This window comes from Asparagus officinalis, chromosome 7, assembly GCF_001876935.1.
Source record: "Asparagus officinalis chromosome 7, Aspof.V1, whole genome shotgun sequence".
In the NCBI taxonomy this organism is placed as follows: Eukaryota; Viridiplantae; Streptophyta; class Magnoliopsida; order Asparagales; family Asparagaceae; genus Asparagus; species Asparagus officinalis.
The window spans coordinates 24,498,282-24,524,345 of record NC_033800.1 but is presented as its reverse complement, the minus strand read 5'-3'; the positions used below and the strand labels follow the sequence as shown (position 1 = coordinate 24,524,345).

Genomic DNA, 26,064 nt, shown 5'->3' with positions numbered 1-26,064 from the left:
ACCATACGGAGCCAAGCTTCCTGCTCCGTGGCTCTATCTGGTACCGCTAGTGGAATAGCTGCAGGTGCTACCTCTGGGTCTCTCTCTCTGATCGGGACGGCTGGTATCCCCTACTGCTGAGCTACCGGTGATGGTGGTGTCCGTGGTACTATATGAGTCGTTACCAACTCCTCAATGGCTGTCATCCTGGCAATAAGAGGAGCCATGATATCCACCAATTACTGAGGAGCCTGCTACGGCTCTGGTGGTGCCTGCTCCTGCTCGGGTGGAGCCTACTGCGGCTCAGGTAGGGCCTGCTGGGGCTCTGCCTGAGCGGCCCTTCGAGTGCGAGGTCTCCCACGTCCTGCCATCTCTCTGATCATAAGAAACAATAAAGTTCATGAGTCAAAGTAGACGTATATTCTATTCATACATAGTACATCACAATATGATTTTCACATTACATAATATTCACGCATACACTTTAAGCAAAAATAGTTGTCATAAAAAAAATTTCTCAAAATTTTGAGATATACGCATATATTGTCCTCACTCATACTAGGAAATCTTTAGCGGACTCTACACATGAATCCTAAGAAACTCTAACTTAGCTCCACGACTCGACACAGGATGATCCTAGGGATACTGGAACTAGAGCTCTGATACCAACTGTGACGCCCCTGGGTTCACACAAGGCTGCAGTCCGAGGTGAAACCAGAAATGTCAAACATGCCATGTACCACACCATGCAATAACATGTTTCACCATCATAATTACTATCTCTCTAGTGGAATCAACAATAGGTGTAGTACAAAGCAAGTAAAAGATTTTACAACAAATGCTTGATGAAATGATAGGACTCAAATTAATACATCTCATCAATCAAATAAGCTGAAGTACATAGTCAAAGTCTGAAATGAATAATAAAGATCTGGAGACCTCAACATGTCTCAAAGTACATAATGTCTGATACAGGAAATAAGGCACACAGCCTTTATAACTCTAGAACATTAACCTCTCAAGTCTAAAATATCTCAAGTGGAGTACAAAAATAAATACATCTAAAAAGAGGATAATAGACACTAGTAAGGGTCGCCCTCAACCTGCGGCTCTCCGGGCTCCTGGCTCGTTACCTGAAAGGGGGAGGGATAACGAGCGTCAAAGCGCTAGCGAGCAACATCACAACCAATCCCAAGGGATAGGGCTCGTTGTATATGAAAATACAATTAATACATAATAATATAAATCATTTACACAAACATTAATGGGTTTTAGTACTTAGGGAAATACAACACGAGCATAGGTACTTCGAGCAAAATAATCCAAACAAGGAAACCCTCATGTATATACCTTGTATCTCAAATTGTAGATCCCTAAATACAAAACCTGAAGTTGGTCACAAGAACAATAAAGAAAAGAATACATACCCATCTCTACCGATAAAATGTAAATAAAACGAAGCTACAATAGGTGTCATGTACGACCTAGGCAGCTATCATGCCCCAGCCTAATACAATATGTCGTGTACCCAACTTGGTTGAATAACGTGCTCAAGGTTTAGCAAAAGTCTAAAACATGACAGTAATGGATTATAGTCCAACACGAGGACTTTAATGGATTATAGTCCAGCACGAGGACTGCGTATAAGAAAATATATATATATACACTGTATATATGTATATATATATAGGTATACAGCAGATGATTAAACAGAAACACAAACGAAACAGGAAATACTGTGATGAGTCGACTCGTGCTCATTCATGGGTCGACTCATGTCTCATGGGTCGACTCATGATCCGATACGAGTCGACTCAGCAGAAACTTGAGATAACAGGAAAAATTTATTCGTGAGTCGACTCACAACAGTCATGGGTCGACTCAACCTGATGAGTCGACTCGTGATAAATCGTGAGTCGACTTACGGGCTTAAATCTACATATATCACAATTTAAATTCGCCAACTCGATCCATCCTTCCATTATACTGATCTACATCTCGATAGCTATCAATTCTAGACTATGATACAGTGAGAAATTTATATCTAACGTGAAAATCAAATACTTATATGTTAAATCTAACAATTAACCCCTAAACATGAAAAATGCATTTAACCAAAAAGAAAACTCATATTTTTATTCCTTAAAAATATTTCCAGATCTGGGTTTTCTTCAAAAACTCGTTGGTGAGGATTTAAAATCTGAAACACATGATTTCTAGCATTCACCCTAATAAGAACATTGATTTATACTTAAAAATAAGTCTTAGGCTCAATAAAACTCATGAAAAAAACATTTGTAAACTATTAAAAACATGGAAGAAGGATTGGGTGAGATGTTACTCGCCTCAGATGTGATGATGAACAATCCCCTTCGCTGCAATCCACAAAGAGTTGCTGAAAATCTCCAAAAATCGCCCAAGAATACCCAAACACGAGCTAGGGTTTAGAGGGGGAGAGGAGGCTAGGGTTTCTCTAGGGTTTGCTGATGAAAAAGAGTGTTTTCGGGTGGAGAGAAATATATATGAGTAGATAGAACCCGACCTGAAACCCAACAGACCCGAACTGAGAAAAGCCAAAAATCCACGATGAGTCGACTCATGGTATATTATGGGTCGACTCATGGGTCATGGGTCGACTCATAATTCATGAGTCGACTCAGCAGAAACTAAATGGCAATAGGACTCGATGTCGTGAGTCGACTCATGACAGTCATGGGTCGACTCAATCTGATGAGTCGACTCATGACTTATCATGGGTCGACTCATGGACTAAAAACTGCATTCTTCGATTTCTGTTGCACACGATTTGCAAATTTGCAACTCAACCTCATACCTGAGGCATATCCACATCCTCATAAACTCAAAACACTAGTTTTCATGTACAACCATGCTATGAAGATATTTTATCATATATTAAATATTGCGTTTCACTAATATTCACATATATGAATTATCAAAATCAACGGGGTCTTACAAATAAAATGCTAGATAATTGAGTTAGGAAAACTTCTCTATAAACACAAAGAGAATATGATGAAAGATTGAGGATGAATTTTTCAATTGACAATGTAAGCTTCCTCTTTGTAAACAAACACCAAAACTTGAGAAAAAACTTAAACAAACTTTTAAACCCTTTAAAAACTCTTATTAAAAACCCTTTTTTTAATAATCTTTAAAGTGTAACAATAAGGGGTATTTATAGGATGAAAACCATAGCCCAAAAACCAAGAAAATTAACCCAGCAACAGGACAAGAAAACAAAAAGTTGGGCCGTCAGTCGACTGATATTGTTCATCAGTCGATTGATGAGCTGACCGTTACAGGTAACTAGCAACTCATCGGTCGACTGATGAGTTCATTCATCAGTCGACTGATAGTTTATTAGTCATAAAAACAGAAACTTTTGATTATTCTGGTCAGTTTCATCAGTCGACTGATAATATGCATCAGTCGACTGATAACAGTTTTTTAGCCTATTTTGAATTTTGAAAATGAATTTCAAATGTCATTTAAAAATAGTAAATAAATTCCAAAAAATGTGAAACTTTGGAAAAAGTTCATAAACATAAATATGAACATGTTGGAAAAGAAATTTTTTAATTTGCACTTACCATTTGTGAAAGCTTAGAAATATTCAAAAATACTAAAATACGCGTGTTTATAAACGTGTTAATTTTGATATTTAGCTCAAATCAAGTTTTGAAACTTGTGTAATATATTTATGGACTCAACAAAAGATGTTTATAATGTTTGTATAGTCCAAGACATGTTAAACTATATTTTGCATAAAAACACCTATGATTTGAGAAATTTTACAAATAAATATGTCTGTAAATTTTGAGCTTGAAAAATTAGCACACATTACATATAAACTGTTAGACCCTAGAGGGGGGGTGATTAGGGTCTTATGCTAATCTAATCCGATTAAATGCCAATTAAAATTAATTAACAAGTTATCCTAGCAAGTATGAAATACCACAAGATATATGAGCTAGGATAAGCAATGTAAACAATCTAAACAAGATAGTGGATAAAATAAATGAGCAATGCACAATTGGCGATATAAGATAAATGCAAAAACAAATACGCCAAAGACAAACTCAAACAAGCAATATGATCACGGAGTTCGGACCTTCCGTCCTACGTCTCCGCTCCCCACTCCCGGGGAGAAATCCACTATCACAACCGGGTTTTCTACGCTCACCTGAATAACGTTTACAACCACACTATGTCGGTTTTCAACGATCACCGATCAACGTCCACTCGTCACACTCGGTTTTCTAGTTCACCGAAAACTTCACAACACACTCGGTTTTCTAGCTCACCGAAAACCTTACACCACTCACAATGTAACAAATATAAATTTGTTCTCTACAATAGATGAGAACTCAATTAAGCACAAACTCAATGTTACAATCTCTCACAACCCTAATATACTATGTATGCAAATACAATAAGCTCAAGTGGGTGTGTGTAACAATGAGATAATATAATCAAATCTAAACTCAATATAAAAACTAGCTTTAAAGAATGATAATCAAATAACTAAGCAAATGTAAAGCTAGATAGAGTTTAGAAAACTTCTCCAATAGATGACAAGATGGAGAGATGGAGATTGGAGCCCAAACAAGAAGATGATCTCCTCCACTTGTGAAAACAATCTTCAAACCAAACAAACACTAAAACACACTTAAACCCTTGTTTAAAACTCTTTAAACTTGTTTAAAACATTTCTTAAGTACCCTTAGAAGTATGAGGGCATGGAGTATATATAGGCTCATGAAACAAGCCCAAAAACCCAAGAAAACCAAGCAAAAAGACAAAAAAATGGATATATCAAAATCTGGGAATTATAGCCGTTAGCTACAGTAACCAACGTCCAGAGACATTTCCGATCGACCGGATTACTGTAGCAGTACGCAGATATTTTGTAAAATCAATTTAAAATAGTAAATGAACTCCAAAAATTATGAAATTTTGTGAGAATGTTCTAGACATGTAGAATAACATGTAAGAGAAATAATATCTGAAAAATATTTTCCCTTTCATTTCCCATTTGTGAAAAATCATCATTTTGCAAAATAGTCCAAAACACGAAAATGTAAACATGTGAATTTTGACATTTTGGCTAAACCATGTTTTGAAACTTTGCACAATGATTATATAGACTTAATAAAGTATGTATATGATTATTGTTAAGTCCAAAAACTAAGAATACAATATTTTCAAAAAATTGCATATTCTATGCAATAAATACCAAAACACAATAGTAAATATGAAACATGTGATTTCATATTTATAAACATGAAAACTCAAAACTATGTATGCATATATATAAAACTATATATATGCATAGAAACCAAAACTTGTGTATATATATATAACTATATATATATATACGAAGAAACCAATAAAATATGTGTGTATATTATATTGAGCTTAGAGTATCTAACACACATAATATAAAATCTAAACTAAAGTTACCCAAGCAATGATCTTGATCTTCATTGTAGCTCAACTTGGTACACGTTGCGGATGAAGCTGAACTTGGATCTTGAACTAGAATTTCATAAGCTTCACCGACATTCCGCCAACCTCCTTTGGATATGATCATTGAAGCTCTATTCCATCCATCCTCCAACACGTTGTTTGTCTATAATAAATAGAAATATACCAACACTAGACAAACAACATTAGTGATAAATTGTTTGTTAAACATCATCAAAACAAAGAGGCCAACAATCTCCCATTTTTTGATGATGACAAACAATTTACAAAAAAGGATATATGCATGAGAGGAAATGAATATACAAAGTATAATGTAACATGCATATAAACAAAAAGAATATACTCACAATATTTCTCCCCTTTTGACAACATCAAAAAGGGGACAAAAGAATTGACGTTGCTTCACTCCACAATTCCGCCAACCTCCATTTGATATGATCGTTAAGGCTCGATTCCATCCATCCTCCAACTTCGTTGTTTGTCTATAATAAATAAATAAACACAAATACTAGACAAACAACATTAGAAGTAAATTGTTTATTAAACATCATCAAAACAAGAAGGCCAACAATATCCCCCTTTTTGATGATGACAAACAATTTACAAAAAGAAATGTATGCATGAAGTAAATGAATATATAATTTATAATTCACATGCATAAAAACAAGAAAAAATATACTCACAATATTTCTCCCCCTTTGACAACATCAAAAGGGGGACAAAGGTATGAAGAGAGCGAAAGCTCCCCCTATCAATAAGCATGGGTGAGTACAAAGCACGTATAGGGAATAGCTCCCCCTATCAAAAAGCCATATGAAATATAAGCAATAAAAGATCATGGCAAACATGTGAGCAAGCATAAATAATATGCCAAAAATCACTCACATTCAAGAGATAATGAGAACATATATAAATATATCAAGATAAAAAATACTTTCTCATATCAAAGAACATAAAAACCCTTTGTAGAGGTAGATTTATGAAATCAAAAGAAGAGAAACATGAGAATCATGCAAAAAGTTTTCAAATGAAAACAAATCAACCAAAAGAAATCATAAATCAAAGTTTAAATCCAAAAACGTATGACCAAATCATCATTGATTCAAAAAAAAATCATGAGAGGCAACCATATCTAGCTCTTGAGCTAGTAACAACTCATATAAACATTTTAGCACCCGGTAAACAAGATTTGGGAATAAACACCCAATAAATCCGAAGGGTTATACAAAACAAAACAAATAATCATGAAAACAAAAGATTTTATCAATTATAAATTGTTTTCATATAAAAAGATTTCAAAGCATAATTTTCAAAACCAAGATAAAGAAGGATAAAAACATTAAAATTCTTAGTTTGAAAATCAAATTTGTTTTGGTACCCAAGAACTCTTGGTACCAAAAGATTTAGGGACATGACCCCTATCATTTAAGCTCAAAGCCCTAGGGTTATAACCCTCTTAGACACATATGGTGCACTAACATGGTCAAAACAATATTCATTCAAATGACCCTTCCGATTGCAATTTGTGTAATGAAAGAGATCAATTTGTTTTTGTGGACCATTAGCTCGTGCACGGGAATCATTTGCAAATAAAGATTTTCTTTTAAAATTATTTTGCAAATGAGAAACATTCTTAAACAATGGTCTATTTGGAACATATTGTAGTTTTGAAGCTTTTTGTATATCAAAACAAAATTTAACAAGATGTCCAAACCTACCACAAACATCACATTTAAAAACATGTGGTCTATTGGAAGCATTTGTCAAATGAGATTTTCTTTTCAAATCAAAGCAATATTTGGCTAAATGATCAAAACGACCACAATGATCACACTTGAACACACTAGCATGCTTATGATGAGCTTTGTGAGAATGAGCATGTGAATGTGTAAGTGATGAAGAAGCTACATGAGATGCACAAGGAGCATTGACATTTTTATGTTTGTGTGCATCATAACAAAACTTAGCTAAATGACCTTGACGGCCGCATATAGAACACTATAATGAGTGGATGATTTTGACTTAGTTTTGGCACACATGTCCATAAGCCTCTTATGATTATTAATGCATATTTTCAAAGTTGAATCTAAAGATGAAATACTATTTTTCATAATATTCAAATCTTCATTTTTAGGCACATATGCATTTTTAGAAGTAGAACATAAATAGTTATTTATAAAAGAAGCTGTATCATTCTTTATGTTCTCTACTTCTAACATGGCATCAATCTTAGCATGAGATAGGCTAGCAATAGATGAGATCAAATTTTCATTTTCCAAATTTAATAAGTCATTGCTTTCTTTAAGCATAGTATTTTCATTTTCAATGACATTAAATTTGGACACTTGCTTCTCATGATCGGATTTTAAATTATCATGCTTGCATTGTAAATCAACAAAATCTTTATGCAATTTGTTAAAGGCATGTAACAATTTTTCACTAGCACAAGAAAGTTCATCATTAGGTAAATCATTAATGGTTTCGAACTCGCAAACGTCACTAGGGTTATCGCCTAGTGGCCGTGTGCATGAAGCTCCGTATGAACTTGAAGTCGGATCCTCCAAAGTTTGTCGGATCGCCTCCAAGTCCCCTTGATATGCTTCTATAAATTTCCAAAGTTTGTAAGCACTATCAAAATGAACAAACTTGTTAGACATATATGAATTAAAAGCATTTAGCAAATATTCTAACAAAATATTGTTCATTGTAAACATACGATGATCATTCTTATTCCACTTAGCTCAAAATTAGATTAGCATAATAAGCTAACTTGGATCTTTAACTCAAGGCGATTAGACCTTAAATCAAAGAGCACCAAGCTCTGATACCAATTGTTAGACCCTAGAGGGGGGGTGATTAGGGTCTTATGCTAATCTAATCCGATTAAATGCCAATTAAAACTAATTAATAAATATATTCTTGCAAGATAGATATACAAAGAGTTATGTGCAAGAATATGCAATATAAACAATGAGATATATCCTATATGATGAATTATATATATATGCAAGGATATATAAACTAACACAAGATGATATATCCTATCAAAGAGATATACAATATGATATATGTATAGGATATGTAAACTAACACAAGGGGTAAACAATCTAAACAAGATAGTGGATGATATAGATAATGAGCTAATTACAATGGCGATATAAGATATGAACATAAATATAAATGACGCCAAAGACAAACTCAAACAAGCAATATGATCACGGAGTTCGGACCTTCCGTCCTACGTCTCCGCTCCCCACTCCCGGGGAGAAATCCACTATCACAACCGGGTTTTCTACGCTCACCCGAATAACGTTTACAACCACACTATGTCAGTTTTCAACGATCACCGATCAACGTCCACTCGTCACACTCGGTTTTCTAGTTCACCGAAAACTTCACAACATACTCGGTTTTCTAACTCACCGAAAACCTTACACCACTCACAATGTAACAAATATAAATTTGTTCTCTACAATAGATGAGAACTCAATTAAGCACAAACTCAATGTTACAATCTCTCACAACCCTAATATACTATGTATTCAAATACAATAAGCTCAAGTGGGTGTGTGTAACGATGAGATAATATAATTAAATCTAAACTTAATATAAAAACTAGCTTTAAAGAATGATAATCAAATAACTAAGCAAATGTAAAGCTAGATAGAGTTTAGAAAACTTCTCCAATAGATGACAAGATGGAGAGATGGAGATTGGAGCCCAAACAAGAAGATGATCTCCTCCACTTGTGAAAACAATCTTCAAACCAAACAAACACTAAAACACACTTAAAACCTTTGTTTAAAACTCTTTAAACTTGTTTAAAACATTTCTTTTTGTTGACTTGAAAGAGAGCAGCAATAGGGTATTTATACCCACTCTAAATCTCAGCCAAAGTCCAAACAAAAGACAGAAACAGCCCCAGCAAATCAGTTCAGGAAATAGCCGTTGGGAAAGCAACGGATCTATTGTCGGTCGACCGGCAGAAATTTCGGTCGACCGACGGAGACCAAAAGCACGAAGAACTGTTCTGGACAATTGTCGGTCGACCGGTGCGGTCGACCAAAGAAAGCTCTTGGTCGACCGCATCGGTCGACTGACCAACTCTCTGCTGCATGCTAACGAAAGAACAAATAAGTGGTCGACCGGTGCGGTCGACCGAAGACTGACACAGCAGAAAACTGATATTAAAACAGATTTTTAAGACTTTTGAAAATATGTTTAAAAATAACAAATGAAGTCCAAAAATAATGAAACTTTAGGAAATGTATATAAACATGAAAACAAACATGTTACAAAAAGAATTTTCCAAATTGCATTTCCCATTTGTGAAAAATCATCATTTTGCAAAATAGTCCAAAACACGAAAATGGAAACATGTGAATTTTGACATTTTGGCTAAACCAACTTTTGAAACTTTACAAAATGATTTTATAGACTTGAAGAAAGATGTAAACTATTGTTATGAAGTCTATAAACAATGAATGTAGTATTTTATCAAAATACACATATAATGCACTAAAACATGATTTCATTTAACTAACTAAAATTGATATTGATGAAATCATATATATGCATATGAGTATGAAACAAAAATATGTTTTCTAATTATATTCAATTGTTTCATAGTAAAACTTGAAAACTATCAAACCAAAACATATATGTATATATATAACTATATATATACAAAAACCATAAATTTGAGCTTGTAGAATTTGCACACATTATATAAACCTATACTAAGTATACCAAGATAGAATCTTCTGAAGCTTGAACTTGATTGGTTGACTTGATTTGTCTAGGTTTCAATATCAATGTAGCTCATTTTCATGTGTATACTAAACAGCACAAAACCAAAATACTAAAACCAATATTAGTCATAAATTATTTGTTAAATCACCATCAAAACAAGAAGGCCAACAATCTCCACCTTTTTTATGATGACAAACTATTTACATATAAAATCAATAAAGCTCAAAAAAATACATACTATATACCTCACATTTCTCTTCCCCTTTGGCAACATCAAAAATGGAGGAAAATACACAATGAGAGCTAAAAGCTCCCCCTACATGTAAGCACAGGTGAGAAATATAGAAATAGGGAATTCTCCCCTTATTTAAAAGCCATAAAAAATATGCAATGATGAGCATGGCAAATAAATGTGAGTAAGCATTGATATAGAATATCCTAAATAAAACTCACATTAAAGAAGATCAAGTTACCACGTACATATATGTATCATTAAGAAAAAAGTCACAAGAGTCTAAAACATAAATATATATCCATAGGATATATATCAAAAACAATAAATTCCCAAAAATGAAAATCGAAGGTTTAAAAATCAAAAATCAAGAATCAAATAATTTGTTAATAAATCCAAAAGAAATTTTATAAGTTATGAAACAATAAATTATGATTGATTGAGAACATATATAAATATATTATTATGAGAATGATGTCTCAATACATAAAAACAAAGTATAAGTTTATGAAAACTTATAAAAACCAAAACCTTGTTCATGAAAAAACATAAAGTATCATTTTAACAAAAAATAAGATGATTGAGCAAATACATGATTCAAATGATAAACATGCTCAAATCACCAAAACAAAATCTCTAAGCAAAGAGGTTAGGCAATGATGTCCACTAAAAAGGATATTTTGTATCAATATAAATAATGGACACATCTTTCCTAAATACATGATTACAAAGAAAATTTATCGAAATATTTATAAGTTTTATCCATTAAGATCAAATATTAGTATGCTTTGGATAAATACATAAAAGATCAATATACTCATTTTCGACAAAAACAAGAAAAGCTTGTTTCAACCTATATGAATGCCCGGTAAACATAATTTCAAACAAAGAATTAATACATCCGGGGGGTTGCTCAAAAAATTAACCTCTCATATATAAACTCAAAACAAAGTATGTTTTAAAAAAAAGACGTTTGATCAACAAAAGGAAATCTTTCTTAGACAAATTTGATCAAACCGCATAAAGAATACATTATAAAACACTAATTGATAATCCATAAGCACAAATACATAAATATCATCAAAAAAGTATTTTACAATGATCTCATAAAGCACAAACACATCGTTCACATCAAAATGAATCAAAAACAATATAGTTCAAACCAAGACTATAAAACACATGAGAAACATGAACTATGGTTTTGAAAATCCAAAAAATATTTTAATTTAACAATAATATAAAATGTATATATATTTTAAAATACTTTATTTTAAAGATTTTAAAAATTGTTTGCAAAAATCTTAAATAAAAATCATCTTTAAGAACATGAAAAACTAAAATTTAAAAAATTTGTTCTCAAAGATCAAACTTATTTTGGTACACAATTACTCTTGGCACCGAAGAGTCTAGAGACATGACCCCTATCATTAAAGTTCAAAACCCTACAGTTATGATTCCTTTTGGGCATATATGGTGCACGGACACAATCAAAACAAAATTCATATAGATGGTCATTTTGATTGCAATGAGTGCAATGAAACAGTCTAAAAGGTTTGTATTGACTAAATGGTGGTACACGAAAATCATTTGCAAAAATAGATTTTTCTTTAAAATTATTTTGCAACCGAAAAACTTTCGTCAAATCAAAACAGAATTTGGTCAAATGACCAAAACAACCATAAAAATCATATTTGTATACATGAGCATGTTTATGATGATCATTAAGTGTGTGTACATGTGAAGATGAAGCTTGATGGGATGCACAAACATGATTAGACTTGATAGGCTTTTGTGCATTATAACAAAATTTAGCAATATGGACTTTACGATCGCAAATGAAACACTTATAAATCTTGTTATACATATGTGCATAGTGTGTAGGTTTCTTAGAAGAATTTGCACTGGACTTTGCACATAAGTCCATAAGCTTGTTGTTATTAACAACACAAGTTTTTAATATTGAATCTAAAGTGGATATTCTATTTTAACATGATTCAACTCATTATTTTTCACATAAGCATTGTTATTAGAAGTGGAACATACATTATCATTTATAAAAGAATTAAGTTCTTTTCTAATGTTCTCAACTTCTAATGTGGCATTACATTTATCATGAAACAAACTAGCATTTTCCAATTTTAGTTTTTCATTGCTTTCTTTAAGATATACATTTTCATTTGCAATGACATCAAACTTATTGGCTAGTGTTTCATGAGTGGATTTCAATTCAACATGCTTGTTTTTCTAGTTAATAAAGCTGCGTTGTAATTTTTTATAATCATGCATCAATAATTCATAACCATGTGTGAGTTAATTAATAGTAAGATCATTTTCATTATCGGACTAACATACCTCACTAGGGCTATCGCCTAGTGGTCGTGTGTATGAAAATGAGGCTCCATATGAACTAGAAGCGGAATCCTCAAAAGCTTGTTGGATCGCTTCCAAATTCCCTTGATTTGCTTCTATAAGTTTCCACAATGTATAAGCACTATCAAAAGAATCAAGCTTATTAGAAAAAGATAAATTAAACACATTATGTAAAAATTCTAATAAAAGTTTGCTCATGGTAAATATTTTTTGATCATTTTTACTGTACTTGGATTTCTCCAAAGTGGGTACAATATAAGCACAATCAATTATTTTTCACAAATCAAAATGTCTAGATTTAACAAATAATTTAAATCTAACACATCATTGAGCATAGGAGAAATTATCTAATTTAGGAGCAACATTAATACTATAACCTAGGCTAGGTGCACCGTGCATGTCCATGATATATTATGCAAGCAAGATGAGAATTATTAAAACAAGATTAGCAAAAATACGGAAGCTTGGATCTTTAACTCAAGGCGATTAAACCTTAAATCAAAGAGCACCAAGCTCTAATACCAATTGTTAGCACCCTAGAGGGGGGGTTAATAGGGTGAATACTAATCTAATCCGATTTAATGCCAATTAAAACTTATTAATAAATATACACTAGCAAGATAGGTATTCTATTGGATTAAATCAAGGATATATATGCAAAGGGAAAATAAACAAGAAACGATATAAATAAATAGTGGACACAAAGAGCAATCTAAACACAATAATATGATCACGGAGTTTGGTCCTTCCGACCTATGTCTCCGCTCCTCACTCTCAGGGAGAATCCACTATCATGATGGGTTTTCAACGTTCACCCAAAATATTTACAATCGGTTTTTAACGCTTACCGACAAACGTTTACAACACGCACAATGTATACAAACTTTACATCCTCTAAGTGTTGGCCTAGCTCGTGTCCTCTTCCTCAAGTGCTCGGATTTACAACCTCTCTCTAAACTTTACAACCGATACCACTCCTCTTGGAATTGACCCCGTCTCTCACCAACCACTCCTCTCAGTGTATAAGTGTAATACAATGTGTAACTCACAATAAGGCTTAAATACAAGATTTGTTCTCTACAATAGATGGGAACTCAATGTAAGCTCACTCTCACAATATCACAATCCCACAACCCAATATATTATATATAAAATACTAAAAGCTCAAATAGGGATGTATGTGATAAAATGAGTATAAATAAAATCTAACTCAAAAAGAACTAGCAATAAAATAGATATGAAATTCAAGGATAAAATGCTAGATAATTGAGTTAGGGAAACTTCTCTATAAACGCAAAGAGTAGATGATGAAAGATTAAGGATGAATTCCTCAATTGACAATGTAAGCTTTCTCTTTGTAAACAAGCACCAAAACTTGAGAAGAAACTTAAACAAACTTTTAAACTTTTTAAAAACTCTTGTTAAAAACCTCTTTTTAATAATCTTTGAAGTGTAACAATAAGGGGTATTTATAGGATAAAAACCACAGCCCAAAAACCAAGAAAACCCAATAACAGGATAAGAAAACAGAAAGCTGGAAAAAACTAGTCGTTGGGCCATCAGTCGACTGATATTATTCGTCAGTCAACTGATATTGTTCATCAGTCGACTGATGAGCTGACCGTTACAGGCAACTAGCAACTCATCGGTCGACTGAAGACATCATCAGTTGACTGATGAGTTTATCAGTTGACTGATAGTTTATTAGGCATAAAAAAAAAACTTTTGATGATTCTAGCCAGTTTCATCAGTCGACTGATAATATGCATCAGTCGACTGATAACAGTTTTTCAGCCTATTTTGAATTTTGAAAATGAATTTCAAATGTTATTTAAAAATAGTAAATAAATTCTAAAAAATTTGAAACTTTAGAAAAAGTTCATAAACATAAATATGAACATGTTGGAAAAGAAATTTTTCAATTTGCACTTACCATTTGTGAAATCTTAGAAATATTCAAAAACACTAAAATACATGTGTTCATAAACATGTTAATTTTGATATTTTGCTCAAATCAAGTTTTGAAAACTTGTGTAATATATTTATGGACTCAACAAAAGATGTTTATAATGTTTGTATAGTCTAAGGCATGTTAATCTCTATTTTGCATAAAAACACCTATGATTTGAGAAATTTTACAAATAAATGTGTGTGTAAAATTTGAGCTTGAAGAATTAGCACACATTACATATAAACCTATACTAAGTATACCAAGAGAGAATCATATGAAGCTTGAACTTGATTGGTTGACTTGATTTGTCTAGGTTTCAATATCAATGTAGCTCATTTTCATGTATATACTAAACAACACAAAACCAAAATATTGAAACCAATATTAGTCATAAATTGTTTGTTAAATTATCATCAAAACAAGAAGGCCAATAACAGCATGAAGGAAACAAGACTTGCAAGGAGATCTTGGAAACCCTTAAGGCTTTGTACGAAGAACATAATCGTACTGCACGTCAAAATGCTATAAGCAGTTTGATAAACACCAAGATGGTTTAAGGTACACCCGTTCAGGCCCACGTTCATAAGATGATAGGGTACATAAATGAATTAAAATCCTTGGAAGCCGAGCTGGATAATGAATCAAAAGTTTATGCAATTCTTGTTTCACTTCCTCAATCCTTTAATCACTTCAAAGTGAATTTTAGTATTGAAGAACCAAATCTCACTTTGCCAAAACTAAGCAATATGTTGTAGAGGGTTGGGGATATTATGAAGCAAGATAAAGTCATAATGATGGTTACACTGCTAGACCGTCTAACTATAAGAAAAGAAAGTTTTCTTATAAGAAAAAGCCAGCAAAAAGAAAAAGTTTCCAAGAAAGAAAACATGTATCAGACTGGTAATGAATGCTTCTTTTGTAATAAGAAGGGGCATTTGAAAAGAAATTCTTAAGGTTACCTTGTATCATTGAAGAAGGATAAATCTTTTGAAGGTATATCATCTCATTCCTTAGTAGAAACTAATGTAGTGAGTTATTCTTCTTATATATGGTGTGTGGATTTCGACTCATCTTCGCATATTTGCAACTCTTTGCAGGGGTACAAGGAAAGACGAAAGCTTGAAGATGGAGAGATCACCTTAACAACAGGGACTGGAGCCCTAGTTTTAGCATTATCTATAGGAACTTATTTTTTGCATTTGAATAAATGGCATGTAATGGAACTAAAAGATTGTCTGCCACCCTTTAGGAGAAATTTGATTTCTATTTCTAAACTTCGTAAAAATAGAAAATCTACTTTATTTGATGATACATCTACTATAAAGTTTGAAAATTCTATTATTGCTCATTGTGAAGTTGAAAATGACATATATTATATATCAACTGCCATTAATTCGTCGGCAAATGTTATTAAAGTTGATAAATCTCTTAAACATAAGTTTGATCAAAGTAACCCAACTTATCTTTGGCATACAAGGTTGAATCATGTTAATATTGATTGGATCAATAGGTTGGTAAAAGATGGTCCTCTAGATTTTCTTAAAGTAGAAAAATTTCCAACTTGTGAACATTGCCTAAAAGGTAAAATGACATAACTATCCTTTTCAGGAAAACATGATAGAGCTGAAGGTACTCTTGACAATATACATTCTGTTGTATGTGTTCCTTTAAATGTTAAAACAAGAGGCGGATATTAGTATTTTATAACATTCACGGATGATGCATCTTGATTGTGACGCCCCAGGTTTCACGCAAGGCTGCAATCCAAGGCGAAACCCAGAATGTCAAACCTGCCAAGTACCAAACACCATGCTACGACACGTTTCACCATCACAGTCACTATCTCTTTAATGGAAATAACAAATAGGTAAAAGCACCGATAGGCAAATAATAGAGATAGAACAAACCATGTGTACACAGAAGCAATAAGAGAATAATCATCAGTGAGCCCAGGCAAATAATAGAGATAGAACAAACCATGTGTACACAGAAGCAATAAGAGAATAATCATCAGTGAGCCCAACTAAAATAGAAATATCTCTGAGTCTGAAATACACCTCAAGTACAATGAGTCAAATAAAGTATCACTATGGCTCTCAGCCTCTACAAAATGAAATACAAGTCTAGAGTCTGAACATAAACAACTAACTGTGGAGTTCTGTAATAACTACTAAAATAATAAATAGCTAGATGGAATCTATAAAGAAATCTCATCAACCTATGACTCTCCGTGAGCCCGACTCGCTACTTGAAAGGGGGAAACAACGAGCGTCAAAGTACTATAGCGAGATCATCTCCACCTCTCTCCAGGGGAAGGGGTAGGAGTATATAGAAAATAGAGACAGTATATAAGTATAAAATCATTCATATAAATCTAACTGGATATTAGTATTTAGGAATCCATAACACGAGAGTTAGTACGTCGAGCGAAATAATCCAAATAAGGAAACCCTCATGTATAGTATATACCATGTCTCAAATTGTAACTCCCTAAATACTAATTCCAAACTCCATAAATGAAAAACAACAAACAAAAAGGTAACACTCCAAACCTCAAACCTGTAGAAAAAATATCTCATCTCGATCTACACTCGGGTAGACGGATCTAATATAAGGGAAACTCATCCAAAACAAAAGTTAACCATAAGCCATATCGTGTAAGTCACGGTCTCAGAGAAAGTATCCTACTTATGGGTATTCAAAATGGAAGCAAAACTACAATTTATAATACTTACAAGTGTGCATCTCATGTGCATTAGTGATACTCTTGTAATATTCTTACTCAATCGCTCTGCGACAATAGGTTTTATCTCCCTATCTCGGATACATGAAATAACGCTACTTTTGTAATGATTTTACTCAATTGCCCTACGGAAATAGGTTTTATCTCCCCATTCCGGATACATGATATAACGATACTTTTGTAATATTCTTACTCAATCGTCCTGCAGAAATAGGTTTCATCTCTCTATTTCGGAAACATGAATATAGAAAATAGAGACAGTATATAAGTATAAAATCATTCATATAAATCTAACTGGATATTAGTATTTAGGAATCCATAACACGAGAGTTAGTACGTCGAGCGAAATAATCCAAATAAGGAAACCCTCATGTATAGTATATACCATGTCTCAAATTGTAACTCCCTAAATACTAATTCCAAACTCCATAAATGAAAAACAACAAACAAAAAGGTAACACTCCAAACCTCAAACCTGTAGAAAAAATATCTCATCTCGATCTACACTCGGGTAGACGGATCTAATATAAGGGAAACTCATCCAAAACAAAAGTTAACCATAAGCCATATCGTGTAAGTCACGGTCTCAGAGAAAGTATCCTACTTATGGGTATTCAAAATGGAAGCAAAACTACAATTTATAATACTTACAAGTGTGCATCTCATGTGCATTAGTGATACTCTTGTAATATTCTTACTCAATCGCTCTGCGACAATAGGTTTTATCTCCCTATCTCGGATACATGAAATAACGCTACTTTTGTAATGATTTTACTCAATTGCCCTACGGAAATAGGTTTTATCTCCCCATTCCGGATACATGATATAACGATACTTTTGTAATATTCTTACTCAATCGTCCTGCAGAAATAGGTTTCATCTCTCTATTTCGGAAACATGAAATTACTATACTCTTCATATTTATCAACTTAAATTAGGACAAATGTATGTCTACACAACATATTCTAAATATACGTGCACATGTCTCGGTATGCATGTCCATATCTGGTGTTTACTGATATCTCAAGTGTTAAACAACTCATAAACATCTTATTATAGCAGTACAAGATCGAGAGGCTCGTTCAAAAACCAAAACAATCGAACAAAACACGCACAGGCCGATATACAGTTTGGTGGGCGACAACAATTATGCGGCGGTCGACCGTAACGGGTTCCAGGGCCTACCCAGGCCTCTGCCCTGCACGCGGTCTACCGTCACTAAGGCGTGGTCGACCGTGGGCTAAAATTCCAGATTCTAAATCTGATTATGTGTGTTGTGTTCACGCCATATTTAGGTGATTCAAACATGATTAAAACAATATGAATCTTACATGGAAACATGTCAACAACAGATAAAAACTTTTGGGAGCAACACAATATATAATACATGATTATGTGCATAAAAATTCATATTTAAAACCCTAAAACATGCATAAGAACTTGAAACAAAGAACAATTCATCTTTCTTCTGATTAAACAACTTTTAAATCAATTTTAGATCTTAAATATATTCTATAAATTTATTCTCAAACCTTTTCACATGGAAAGACCTAGTCTTTATACATATAATACAAAAGAATTGACTTTTATTCATAAACTAGTTAATTTAGCTCTATAAAACATGTTAAAAACTCTTTAAAAATGTTTTAAAAACTAGGAGGGGGATTAGCAGAGATGAACTCGCCTGAGATTTGTAAAAAACATTTAAGATGCCAAACCAAAGAAGATCCCCACTCCCAAAGCCAAAAACCACACGAAATCCCGCTCAAAAGCCTCCAATCTTCTCCAAGAATCAAGTTAGGGTTTATGGGGGTTTGGTGGCGTTAGGGTTCTTAGAAAAACTGAGAAAATTCATGAAAGATTAATATATAAACCAAGGAAAACGAATATGAGCTTTAGAAATCTGAAACCAAGTCAAAACAGGAGAAAAGCTTCTGCAGGTCTCGCGGTCGACCGTGGCGGTTGACCGTCTGCGGTCGACCGCGATGGTTGACCGGACTGGAATTTTCCAGCTCCTCATATATTTGGCCATTGTGCATATTTTAACTCTTTTCTTCCTCACGAAAGAACTTGTTTATACTCAAAACACATGGTATACTACTCACATACCATTTAAATGTATTTATCAAAAAAAAATCCATATATCATAATTAATCACATATTAATTATATATATATCACTTTTAAAAGAATTCCGTCCTAGAAATTCTACAATCGAATCATAGGAATTAATAATATAAGAAAAGAGTTAAGAGGGGATAATCCAGACAAGGAAACTCTCTCGTACACATCTCGTACCGTTAATTTCAAGATATGAATCATAAGCCACATTTAAACTTAACCAATCTAAAATATGTGTATCCTCACTTAACCCCTAATTAGATGGAACTAGTACGTCGGACGAAAAATCCAAACAAGGAACTCCTCATATATATACCATATGTTCTGAATAATTAAGAGCTAAGTGTTGAATGACCCATTCTAGCGTTAAGTATTAATGTGAATAAACAACACATGCAATCATATCTATCAACGCATATAAGCACGTTTAAATATCAACATCTTACCTGTTCAAACATGTGCGGATAGTCGCAACGTACATCCTCCTCACGCTCCCAAGAAATATCTTCGGCTCCTTACCCGTTCCACTGTACTTTCACTAATGGAATGATTTTGTTTCTAAGCTTTTTATTCTCTCTAGTAAGAATGCATACTGGAATCTCTACGGTAGTCAAATCATCTTGGATTTTGACCTCTGGTGAATCAATCACTCTTTGCTGCTTTTTGTCACACAAATGCTTCTTGAGCATCGAAATATGAAAGACATCTTGTATACTCGACATCGATGTTGGAAGGTCTAATCTATAAGAAACAACTTTAATGCACTCGATAATACTAAAGGGACCAACATATCTCGGGGCAAGCTTCCCCCATCTACCGAATCGCTGAACGCCCTTCATTGATGATACTTTCAACATAACCAAGTCTTCGACCTGAAACTCTAAGGGTCATCTCCGCTAATCTGCATAACTCTTTTGCTGACTCTGTACAGCAAGAATGCGCTCCCGAATCAATACCACCTTCTTCGTGGTCTGCCTAACTAGCTTCGGGCTAAGTAATAGACTATCATCTGGCTCTGCCCAACATATAGGCGATCTGCAAGGCCTCCCGTATAAGGCGTCATACGGTGTTATCCCGATGGTAGCTTGATAACTATTATTATATGCAAATTCAATTAATGAAATGTGGTCCTCCCAGCTACCCTGAAAATCTATAACACATGCTCTCAGCATATCCTTTAATACCTGATTCACCCTCTCGGTCTGACCATCTGTCTGGGGGTAGAATACTCTACTGAATGATAACTAGCTGCTAAAAGCATCCTGAAAACTCTTCCAGAAATGGGATGTGAAGACTGAGCCCTAATCTAATACAATCGTCTCCGGAACTCCATGCAATCTGACAATCTCTCGAATAAAAATCCTCGCATATATGTCCATCGTATAAGTCGTCCTCACAGGTAAGAAATGTGCCGACTTTGTCAATCTGTCAACTATCACCCAAACAGAATCATTTTCTTTCTTTGATTTAGGCAACCCTACTATGAAATCCATAGAACTATCTGCTTACTTCCACTGGGGAATGGGTAAAGGTTATAGGGTTTCTGCAGGTCTCTGATGTTCTGCCTTAACTTGCTTGCAGGTATAACACTTATCCACATAATCTATAATCTCTCTGCGCATACCACTCCAACAAAAATGCCTCTTCAGATCCTTATACATTTTCGTCGTACCTGGGTGCACTGTATATCTGCTACAATGTGCCTCGTCAAAAAGTTCCCTCTTCAGATGTAGATTTTTCGGCATGACAATCATGCCCTTCATTCGAAGGCCTCCATCTACTCCAATAGTCCAATCATCCTTGGGTTCTTTAGAAATCTCCCCCTTGCGGGTTTGAATCCAAGAATCCTCTAACGGAGCTCCGACTACTCTATCTCCCCAAAACGGCTGTACTAATAAAGCTCCTAAGAAAACATTGCTCCCGCCAATCTCTGGCCTGATATCATAATGGCTGAGAGTATAAAGATCCCGATATAGTGAACACCTCAAAGCTGCTAGCCCGCGACAACGCTTCCTGCTCAGTGCGTCTACTACCACGTTCGCCTTTCACGGATGGTACTCTATAGCGATGCTTAATAAATTCTATCCATCGACGTTGTCTCTGGTTGAGTTCTTTCTGTGAAAAGAGGTACTTCAAACTCTGGTGATCTGTGAATAACTCAAATTATACTCTGTACAAATAATGCCTACACGCCTTCAGTGCAAAGACCACTGCTGCTAGCTTCAAATCATACGTAGGATAATTCTGCTCATGAGTCCTCAACTGTCTCGAAATATAGGCAATAACTCTCTGGGTTTGTATTAATACACCTCCAAGACCTGATAAGGATGCATCAGTGTAGACAACAAAAGTCTTATCACTACTAGGAATAATCAGTATTGGTGCTAAAGTCAACTTTGTCTTTAATGTCTCAAAGGCCTCTTTGCATTCTATGACCCAAATAAATTATACACCCTTCTTAGTAAGGCATGTAAGTGACGTTGCGATCTTCGAGAAGTCTTGAATAAACTTTTTGTATTAGCCCGCCAGACCTAAGAAGCTATAAATCTCGGTAAATATTTTTGGTGGTTCCCAATCAAGTGCGGGCTCTACTTTACCTGGATCTACTGCAATGCCCTCCCGGCTGATGACATGACCTAAAAATATGACCTCTGATAACCAAAATTCACATTTGCTAAATTTGGCATACAGCTGGAATTCTCGTAAAGTCTGCAATACCAACCTCAAATGCTGCTCGTGCTCGGCCTCCAATCTCGAATAGATGAGGATATCGTCGATGAAAACTATCACGAACTAGTCCAAGTATGGACGAAAAACCTGATTCATCAAATCCATGAATACTGCGGGTACATTGATCAACCCAAATGGCATGACAAGAAACTCGAAAGACCCATATCGAGTCAAGAATGCGGTCTTGGGAATATCCATCTCCCGAACCCGCAACTGATGATAACCGGAATAAAGATCTATCTTTGAAAAATATTGAGATTTTGTAACTGGTCAAACAAGTCATCGATCCTCGATAATGGGTACCTGTTTCAGATAGTGACCTTATTCAACTCGCGATAATCAATGCATAATCGCATACTCCCGTCCTTCTTCTTTACAAAGAGGAGCGATGCTCCCCATGGAGAGTGACCCCGTTAAATGAATCCCTGAGACAACAACTCATCTAGCTTGATCTGTAGCTCCCTCATCTCAGCAGGCGCCATACAGTAAGGTGCTCAGGAAATCGGCGCGGTGTCTGGCTGCAACTCTATGCAAAACTCGACCTCTCTCACTGTAGGTAATCCTGGTATATCCTAGAAAACATCCTGGTACTCTGAGACTACTCACATCTCACTCAAATTTGTACCCCGATCACGTAATATCACCTCCTCGGCATATGCCAGATATGACTCCACAAACTGGTTGCCTCTGGAGGTCACCACTACTAACTCAGATCCATCATATGCTCACAAACTGACTGTCTTCGTAAAACAGTCGATACTCACATGGTAAAAAGATAGCCAATTCATACCAAGGATAACTTCGAATTCAGACATACGTAACATGATCAGGTCTATCACGAACTCAGAATCATCTAAACTGATGATACATTCCTACAAATACTCTCTAAAAGAGACGTCTCCCCTAAAGGAGTAGATACAAATAAAGAAAAATCTAATGGATGCGCCACAAGTTGGAGTCTAACCGTAAAATCGTAGGAGATAAAAGAATGTGAAGCGCCAGAGTCAAAAAGAATACATGCTAGAAAGGAATTCACAAGGAAAGTACCTTCCACCACCATCCCGCTCGCATCATGATTGCGAGGAATAACTGCATACACTCTACCAGTATGTTGGGCTGCATCGCCTGGAACGTATGGGACTATCTGTCCCTGCTGGGTCTCCTGAATCGCTCGTACCTATCCCTCAATCCTCGGGACTACTGGAGGTGCCTAAATTCTCAACTGTTGACCCTGACCGCGACCCTGAGTGCGGTTCTGCTGCTGATGATGATTTCTGTCCTGCTGGCCTGCTGTGGGTGCACTGCGGCACTCTGCTGCTCTATGACCGAGCTTGTTGTAATTGAAACAAGCTCCATAAAATCAGCACTGCTGTTGCGCCCTCTGATCCTATTGATTGCCCTTCTTATGGGGACCCTGCAGATGTGGAGCCTTGTTCTGATGTTGGGGTCCTCCTGAGCCTGTAAAAGGTCTCTTACACTTACCTTTATCCCCAGACTGTCCTAACTTAGCATTACCATCTTTGCCCTTAATAAATATAGTCGTATCTATCTCCTGAGCTATGGCAGCATCTGCCACCTCCCACACTGAACGAAATCTCCGAGATACTAGATATCGGTGTAAACCTGGACGAAGTCCCATCATGAACATCTGGACCTGCCTCTCCTCGGTGTGTCACATGCCAGTGAATCTAAGTAGTGACATAAACTTACTCTCAAAGTCCGTCACAGACATATCCCCTTGCTCCAATCGAGTTAGTTCTAACTCCTTCCCGGCTTTCGCTGCAGCCGAAACATACTGTTCTTCAAAGAAATACACAAAAGTCTCCCACGAGGCCGTCAACCTCTACTCTGGAGTAAATTGAAGTCGATACCATCCTCCTAAATCGCCCTTGAGGCTAAAAGCTACTAGCCTCTGCTTCTGCACACTATCTACATTAAGCATGTCTAAAATGTTGTTTACATCTTCCTTCCATTTGTGTGCCGCAATGGAATCCGTCGAACCATAAAACTCTTAAGCCTTCAACTTCTGGTACCTCTCTACCAAACGAAGTCAAGCCTCCCACTCAGCCATTCCATCATTAACTAAAGGTGGTGGTATGACTATCGATGTCCCCTCTGGCATCTTCTCCTGAATGGGTGCTCCCTGATGAACCTGATCTGCTAACTACTCCTTAATATCTGCCAGACGAGCTGCTAACTGTGCTATGAGATCCACTAAGTACTACGGAGCCTGCTGCGGAGCCTGCTGCGGGTCGAATTCTCTATCGACTTGCTCAGCTCCCTGAGCTCTAGTACCTCAGCGTCCACGTCCTCTTCCTGACATCTATAATTTAGAAGTAGAGCTTATTACGCAGTAAATAGAATCTCAAGCAGAAAAAAATATAACGTATACCAATAAGTAAATCGTATCACATATATCTCATAGCATGCTTTATTATTCAAGCAAATAGTTCGTCATAAAAAAAATTATAATTTTTCGCGTACATATATAATACGTCCTCACTCACACTAGGAATTCCTAGTGGACTGTATACATGATTGCTAGGAAACTCTATCCTAACTCCACAATATGACACAGAAATGATCCTAAGGATATTGGAACCTAGAGCTTTGATACCAACTGTGACATCCCAGGTTTCACGCAAGGCTACAATCCAAGGTGAAACCCGAAATATTAAATATGCTAAGCACCAAACACCATGCTACGACACGTTTCACCATCACAGTCACTATCTCTCTAGTGAAAACAACAAATATGTGAAAGTACCGACAGACAAATATTAGAGATAGAACAAACCAGGTGTACGCAGAAGCAATAAGAGAATAATCATCAGTGAACCCAACTAAAATAGAAATATCTTTGAGTCTGAAATAAACCTCAAGTACAATGAGTCAAATAAAGTATCACTATGGCTCTCAACCTCTATAAAATAAAATACAAGTCTAGAGTCTGAATATAAACAACTAACTGTGGAGTTCTGTAATAACTACTAAAATAATAAATAGCTAGATAGAATCTATAAAGAAATCTTATTAACCTGCGACTCTCCATGCCCCAGACTCGCTGCCTGAAAGGGGAAAAACAACGAGCGTCAAAGCGCTATAGCGAGATCATCTCCACCTCTCCCCAGGGGAAGGGGTAGTAGTATATAGAAAATAGAGACAGTATATAAGTATAAAATCATTCATATAAATCTAACTGGAGATTAGTATTTAGGAATCCACAACACGAGAGTTAGTACGTCGAGCGAAATAATCCAAACAAGAAAACCCTCATGTATATACTATGTCTCAAATTGTAACTCCCTAAATACTGATTCCAAACTCCATGAATGAAAAACAACAAACAAAAAGGTAACACTCCAAACCTCAAACCTGTAGCACAAATATCTCATCTCGATCTACACTCAGGTAGACTGATCTAATATAAGGAAAACTCATCCAAAACAAAAGTTAACCATAAGCCATATCGTGTAAGTCACGGTCTCAGAGAAAGTACCCTACTTACGGGTATTCAAAATGGAAGCAAAACTACAATTTATAATACTTACAAGTGTGCATCTCATGTGCATTAGCGATACTCTTGTAATATTCTTACTCAATCACTCTGCGACAATAGGTTTTATCTCCATATCCCGGATACATGAAATGACGATACTTTTGTAATGTTTTTACTTAA

General features: G+C 35.2%; 1 protein-coding gene across 1 annotated transcript in view; it reads right to left on the bottom strand.

Moving 5' to 3' along the window:
- The window catches only part of LOC109846839 (mitogen-activated protein kinase 9-like), a 30,123-nt gene extending 6,099 nt beyond the window's left edge, over positions 1-24,024 (bottom strand). The window contains exons 1-2 of the mRNA XM_020416079.1: positions 23,868-24,024; positions 10,485-10,555 (exon numbers count right to left, since the gene is read on the bottom strand). Of these exons, the coding sequence (XP_020271668.1) occupies positions 10,485-10,555; positions 23,868-24,024 (228 nt within the window). The remainder of the gene's footprint in view (positions 1-10,484; positions 10,556-23,867) is intronic.